The sequence below is a fragment of the Sinocyclocheilus rhinocerous genome, unplaced genomic scaffold (assembly GCF_001515625.1).
Source record: "Sinocyclocheilus rhinocerous isolate Xijiao unplaced genomic scaffold, SAMN03320098_v1.1 scaffold2318, whole genome shotgun sequence".
Lineage (NCBI taxonomy): Eukaryota > Metazoa > Chordata > Actinopteri > Cypriniformes > Cyprinidae > Sinocyclocheilus > Sinocyclocheilus rhinocerous.
The window spans coordinates 203,044-210,203 of record NW_015654931.1 but is presented as its reverse complement, the minus strand read 5'-3'; the positions used below and the strand labels follow the sequence as shown (position 1 = coordinate 210,203).

At 36.0% G+C, this 7,160-nt stretch overlaps 2 protein-coding genes across 2 annotated transcripts in view; one reads left to right on the top strand and one right to left on the bottom strand.

Annotated features, from left to right (window-relative positions):
* LOC107717725 (integrator complex subunit 8-like) overlaps window positions 1-1,472 on the top strand; it is a 29,174-nt gene extending 27,702 nt beyond the window's left edge. The window contains exons 23-28 of the mRNA XM_016524561.1: window positions 240-343; window positions 488-538; window positions 616-689; window positions 773-837; window positions 991-1,034; window positions 1,287-1,472. Of these exons, the coding sequence (XP_016380047.1) occupies window positions 240-343; window positions 488-538; window positions 616-689; window positions 773-837; window positions 991-1,034; window positions 1,287-1,403 (455 nt within the window). The 3' untranslated portion in view covers window positions 1,404-1,472. The remainder of the gene's footprint in view (window positions 1-239; window positions 344-487; window positions 539-615; window positions 690-772; window positions 838-990; window positions 1,035-1,286) is intronic.
* A 93-nt stretch (window positions 1,473-1,565) lies between these two features.
* LOC107717718 (G1/S-specific cyclin-E2-like) overlaps window positions 1,566-7,160 on the bottom strand; it is a 12,497-nt gene continuing 6,902 nt past the window's right edge. Inside the window, exons 4-9 of the mRNA XM_016524555.1 lie at window positions 5,800-5,946; window positions 3,820-3,915; window positions 3,211-3,345; window positions 3,010-3,121; window positions 2,287-2,444; window positions 1,566-2,119 (exon numbers count right to left, since the gene is read on the bottom strand). Of these exons, the coding sequence (XP_016380041.1) occupies window positions 2,036-2,119; window positions 2,287-2,444; window positions 3,010-3,121; window positions 3,211-3,345; window positions 3,820-3,915; window positions 5,800-5,946 (732 nt within the window). The 3' untranslated portion in view covers window positions 1,566-2,035. The remainder of the gene's footprint in view (window positions 2,120-2,286; window positions 2,445-3,009; window positions 3,122-3,210; window positions 3,346-3,819; window positions 3,916-5,799; window positions 5,947-7,160) is intronic.

The window sequence follows — 7,160 nt, the reverse complement described above, 5'->3', positions numbered from 1 at the left end:
GCGGACTTTGTCGCCATAGGCTCGTGCAGCTCCGCTGCCGAGCCATTGGTTAATTTTTTTTATACACTGCACGAACCAATGGCCGTGCAGTTTCACTGCGTGATTGAAAAAAGGCTTCAGTTCAGGAGAAAAAAGGCTTTTTCTCATAGCGTCTTAGCAGACGCTGTACTCGTTCCCGTATCTCAGGGTACGTTTTTACTTACTAAACTCATGTTTAATTTTCTTATTTTTTCTTTCAGTGACCAACCAGTATTCTGCAGCGATGCACTATTACCTGCAGGCAGGGACCGTGTGCTCCGATTACTTCACTAAACCAGTTCCTCCTGACGTCTACACCGACCAGGTGCTGGAAATCTGCAGAACAACCTTATGAACAAATAAAGAACATGCTTTTTTTCCTACTTTTGGTTTGTTAGTAAAGTGCCCCATAGAGATCATGTGACGCTGGGATACTGTCAGGACTGACACACGCTGAATGTTTCTGCAGGTTCTGAAGAGAATGATTAAGTGTTGCTCGCTGCTGAACTGCCACACTCAGGTAACAAACCGCTTCACGAGTCTAGTCTCAGAGGATTGCACTGCGTCATTCATGATGTTATTGTGTGCACTCTGCAGGTGGCTGTTCTCTGCCAGTTTCTGAGGGAAGTCGACTACATGACTGCATTCAAAGCTCTACAAGAGCAAAACAGGTGAACTGCAATGCATGCTGTATCAATACCTGTTTTACAAAGTCAGGAATGATCTCTTATGGGGTTTTTCTCCATTCCATCAGTCATGACTCTATGGATTCGTTCTATGATTACATCTGGGATGTGACGATTCTGGAATATCTGACATGTATCCTTTTTAAAGAAGACCCAATCTCAGACCAACACGATTTAGCTGTTATCAGTCTTGAGCTCTACTTTTGCAAATGTATTAATAAAAAGATTTGAATAAGCCTTGATTCAGCACATCTGTTCTCTGTTTTACCATAACTTTTGCCTTCAGACATTCATCATAAACGAGGAGAGAGTGACAAAAGACAAGTTGCGGTAAGCCGATTCATTTATCTGTTGATTCAAGAATCAGTTATGCTACGCTGAGTGTCTCAAACATTTATTGCAGATACAGCAGAAATGCAATCTAAAAATATGTACCAATATTTAATTTCAGTGCAGTTTCAAAGCAAGATTTGTACAAAAGTTGCTTAATTTTCAGATGGAACTATTAGCCTTCACAAATGAAACTAAATTAGCACAGTACACAGATATGAAGCTAATGATGGTTACTGTATTTGAACACAGATTAAGGCCATCGGACAGACAGAGTTAAACTCCAGTAATCCAGAGGAAGTCCTGCAGCTTGCAGCGCAAAAAAGGAAGAAGAAATTCCTACAGGCCTTGGCTAAACTCTACTTTTAATTTCATTCCAAAAGTTTTTTTTTTTTTACTGGGGGGGGAAAATAAATAAAAAAACAATTTTCAAATAAATATGCCTATGCTAATTTATGTTGTCCTATTTTTATAATATACAAATGTATACATATATACACACACACATCCAATTTTCACAATTATGTGTCAATAAGGAACAATGAAATGCACAATTTAATCTTTTTGGTAAAGTTGAAATGAGCAAATGTAAACATCTTACATTCTATATACAAATGAACATTATGCTTAAATTGTGCTGTATAATAAAGAACATTATGCCGACAGGAAATTTGATATTTTCATGAATCACATTTGAAGAAGTCATCATTTGAACTTCAGAGAAAAAAATAAAACAGAAAATATACAAAAATACTACAGCAATCCTGAGGCCTAATCTTATTTTTTGCACAATATTTTTCTTACTGTACAGGGAAACCTAAGTTGCTTACTCATTATAAAACAGTGCAGTTTCTTGAAGTCTATTTTGTTACTTAAATAGCAGTTTAAGCCCTGTGCACATAGTACATATTACATGTAATGACCTGAACTCAAGATGAAGTCTAGACCTAGAGTGACAGTAAATATCACAGTACACTGATCCTGCTGTATGCACACTAGTGTTAGCTGGGTTTCTCAGCGCTGCTTGGTGGTGTTGGTGGGAACAAGGGCTCCAGGCTTTTTGACTGCTTCTCCTGAGCATCTTTCTGTAAATGAGAACATGACATTGATTAAAAAACGGTTAAATGCACCTGGCTGAAACAATGCCATGAGCACAACATGCTCATAAATGTTCCTCATTCCACCTCTAAACTTCTGCATCTGTCGATTGCGCTGATCTCAATGATTAATATTAGTTAAGCACTAGACTCACCAGCATGCAGAGGTAGTCCACGTGTGTCTGAATGTTGTGTCTGTCCTCAGACGGCACTTGGCCAAATTCTCTCAGCTGTGCACTCTCATAACACATCATGGTCTCCACGAAAGGAGCCATCCAGTTCACACAGGTCTCAATGGCCTCCCACTTCAGTCCTGTGTGGAGGACAAACACGTCACCTGATCTACACTGAGACACATGCTCAAAACTACTACTTTATGCTTTGCTCAGTAATATAAAATGCACAAATACAATGCAAATTTTGATGCAGTTATTTTTAAAAATGTATGTTTGCTATAAGAACGTGTGCCCTTTATGTGTACAACAAAACGTCCAAGTATCGCTAAGTTATGTTACCAGACCTTATTTTACTCATGAACTGAAAAACCCTGTAATAAAAAACACTGGCTAGTTGGACACTGCATTATGCGGTTCTTTCACTGTCGTCTTTAATGTTTAAATGCTTGTTTTATTGCTCTTTTGTTGATTTTGTTTGCTTCCATTGGCACTTTTGATTAAAAAAAAGTAATTTTGGCTAAATGACAATGTAAATGTAATGTGTCAGGAAGAAGTAGCATTTACACCCTGCACACAATGTGGGCACATGCATATTGAACTGCTTCAAATTGGTTTAGATGATCACAAAATGTACACTAGCAAACAGCTTTAGAAACACAAAGAACTTAATATAACAGTAGACCTTGCAAATTAAAATCTTACCCGATACTTTTTGGACGACATCAGCTGACATGAAGTGGCAAAAAGCAGCCGCTGCTAAGACTCCATATTTAAAGTCCAAAGAGTTGATATCAAGGATGCACAAATCCAAGAGCTAAAACAAACACAAAAAGCATATTCAAATTTTCACAGTAGTTGTCAAGATTAGAATAGTGTATAATGGTGTGGGGAAAGCGCGAGTACCTGTGTGATCTGAATGTAGGTTTCCTGAGAAAACTGAGGCACTAATAGATTGGTGACGTCATACAGTGAGGCGATCTGAATGTAGAGCTTCATCCACGAGAGCACAGTCTCCGGACAAAGATCCCAGTTTAACGCCTGTTGAGTACATAAAGACATGTTTAGATAACACACACATCCACAACAATCAGCTTGTAACACTGCAAAGAGAAAGGAAAACTTGAAATCGCATCATATGACCCCTTTAAATACTTTCTCATTCTATTTTTTTTTATTAGATGTTTTTTATGTTCCCGGTTTTCAACTTTTCTATATTGATTAAAAGTAGGGGACATTCGTGCAAGTAAATAATTGTTCGAAAAATAAAGATGTATAAAATGCAACAGACAAATGAAAAATATTTGAAGCCCAATTTGATCCATTTCAGTATAATCACACGCTAAATTGTATATATTGTTTTCAACATTATGTTGTTTTTTTATATCTATTTATCCATGTTTTGACATTTTATTGATAAAACTGATTTATGAATTTCTTTAATGATTTTGCATCCTCGCTCTCTCCCGTCAGGGGTCTCCAGAGCAGAACCAGAAGTGATTTCTCTGTCCACACCTTCAACATGATCAGCTCCATCTGCAGGATCTCCTCCTCCAGACAGGCTCCGTCAGACACAAAAGCCAGCTCAGTGATTTTTGGAGGATATATTTCCTATAAGAACAAGGAACATGCAGTGATTCATTTCCTATGCAGACAGTAGCTCCAGTGTAGATTAAAAAAATGAGACCTATTTATTTATATTATATATACTTATATAATATAGACAGTATATATATATATATATATATATACTGTCTATATTATATAAGTATATATAATATAAGTGCTGTCAAAATTAGCGCGTTAACACAGGTGATTAATTTTTTCAGTTTAACGTGTTAAAAATATTTAATGCCGTTAACGCAGGGGTGGAGCTAGGGTTGGCACTCACAACTCCTTGAGAAAAAAGTGCATTTATTTAGTCGCAAAACGTCTTTACGATCACATCAAACCGGAGACATTTCAGGCGCGCGCTCCAGCTTCACTTCAGCGACAGGCACGAGTCAAACGTGCGCGGAAATGGTACTGTGCTTGCTGTAGCCTGTATCCTTTCATATCAGAGCGTGAAATAAACTATGTGCATGCAATGTCGTGGTCAGTTAAGTCATGAAGTTACCAAAAAGGCGATTATAGCTGCCTTAAAACTGTGCATGCATGCAATATATTATTGATAAATCACATGTAAGAACATGTCTCTGAAATGGTTCTCAAAACTGTCCTGGAGCAGCCCAGCACTGCCTCACTCATCTAACACACCCGATTTAACTCGTCAGCTCATTACTAGAGACTTTAAGACCTGAAGTGTGTCAGAAAAGGTAAAGAGATTTGAGAGAAATATGATATGTGTCACAGATCCGTGTCACGTTCAGCAGCGGCAGCTCTTAGAGTAATAACAGCCGAAACAACCTAATAACCAGCTGCTGTGATGTCTGTCAATCAAAGAAAGAAAAAGAAAAACGAGGAAATCAATAACTTTTATAGCTTTAAGGATTCATCTATATTTAATTTAGAATTTAGTGTTTGATAACTTCATTTTCAATTTCTGTGCATTTCTGCTGAAGGGCACAGGTAAATATGACATTTATTATAATGGGTTTATGTGAAGATTGTTTTAAGTTCATTTAAATTGGAAGTTATTTTTTAAGGTCTAATTAATATTAAAATTGATATCACTCAGTTATATTGTAATGTTGAATGGCTATAATCATTGGTTAAATATTAGGGGGAAAAACAATTTTATATCAGTAGTATTGGTATCAGTGATACTCGCCTTCAGTTATAAAAAAAGATGCCGTTAAACAAATTTTAAATATATATTTTTAAATTAAACCTTTATGTTGTTTGTACATTAATTTGAAGATTGAATGTAAAATGATTGCAATATAAAATTTTTGTTATTTTTTTATCGATTGACAGCACTACTAATAATTGATTATATATATAACTCTCCACTTCAGTTGACACAGGCCAAAATATAAAAATAAACTATCAGAATGAGCTTTAAATTAAGAGAATTAAAAATGAAAATAAATAAAGAGCTTTTATTTGAATGGAAAACCGCAAAGACCCTCTTTTGTTGAAAACCAATTTATTACAATTTCTAATTATAAATTGGGAAGTGGTATGTCGTGCTTTCAAATGCATGCTATTGCGATCCAAACTATGCGCTTGCAGAGATTAAGTTTGTGTGGAACAGCATTTAATGTGAATCTAGTCGCTCTGAGACACTGAAAATATAAAAAAACATATAAAACAGAAAAATCACATCCCTGATTAATACTGAATTCAACTGCTGTACAGTTACAGGTGTTTTAAGCTTTGAGCGCAGCTCACCTAATTTGCCTTATGATATAATATAATGTTTTTGTTTTTTCTCTAGTGTTCAACGTGAAGCTGTTTTTGCACTGATGTCATACTTCTTATGTGTTTAAAATTATTTGATCTTGACCAGATGTAATACAATTTCAAGTCTAATGTTTTTAAACACTTGTATACCTCTATTTTGGAGGAGATGAACAGAGCCGTGATTCCTATGAGCTGCAGTTGATCCTTCTGCACGTCACTTTGGGACAACATGTACCTGTCAAAGAAGTCCTGAGCCAGGTAGAAGGTCTGTCTGTGAAGTGTGTACGATTCACACACCTAAAGAGAGAGAGATGAAGAATTGAAATATATTTTTCCACAACCAGTTACCGACTCGAGTTGACTAGTCAATTAGTGAATCATCTTGTGATGCTTTTAGTTTTTTTGCTTTAACAAGGGATTAATCTAGAGAAAATGTCTGGGAGAGTGATTCTCTGACAAGTTTAACAAGTGCAATGTCTTTAGCAATAAATTGCAATGCAAGTTTTACTAAAGAACTCCTATTATAAGAGTTAGGCAGGGTTGATCTCATTGCTATAGATTAGGTCTCTTTTTATGAGCGCGCTCTTTAAAGTTGGTTAGTAGAGAAGCGTAACAGGCAGACAGTGGGAAAGAGAAATATATAAATATTTTAAAAACACACTTAGACATTAATAACTTAATCATGAATATGCATTGCAGTACATCCACTCAATAAACTTGAATATGGCTGTTAGAATAATTCAAGCCCAGGATGTTTGTGTCTGGGAAGTCAGGGTCACTTTTACCTCTAATACACATCTGTATAATTTGCTTCACAGGCACACGTGCTTCCCACAACTATTCACTAGTAACTATTTAATTTTTGGTCTCATCTGCCAGTTTATGAACGGAATAGAAATGTGGTGAACTATATTCAAGTATCCTAATGTACAATCCATGAACTACTGCTGGAGCGTATATTGAGGAGAATATGTTCACATGCTTCTCCCCTTCTAGTATCTAGATCTCCACCCATTTGCCTCCAGGTTTATGGTGTTTTCCTTCGTGTTTGTATTCCACTCATGTTTGCTTTGCTCTGGGTATAAGAAGTGAAGGTAACGGTTGAACTGGGAGCTCCTACACAGAATCCAACATTTTCCTATCAGTTCTCTTTGACATGTAAACAGGGATTTAATAAATAACAACTTTAACGGAGTCAGATTATGTTGGAGTCAGATATATTTTTGAATTATGCAAGTCATCCTTTTTTGTTCTTTCCATTTATTAATAAAAAAGCATATATGTGGACCCTGGATTACAAAAACAGTCATAAGGGTCAATTTTTTTAAATTGAGAGTCATACATCATCTGAAAGCTGAATAAATAAGCTTTCCATTGATGTATGGTTTGTTAGGATAGGACAATATTTGGCTGAGATACAACTATTTGAAAATCTGGAATCTGAGGGTGCAAACAAATCTAAATATTGAGAAAATCGCCTTTAAAGTTGTCCAAATTAAGTTCTTAGCAAT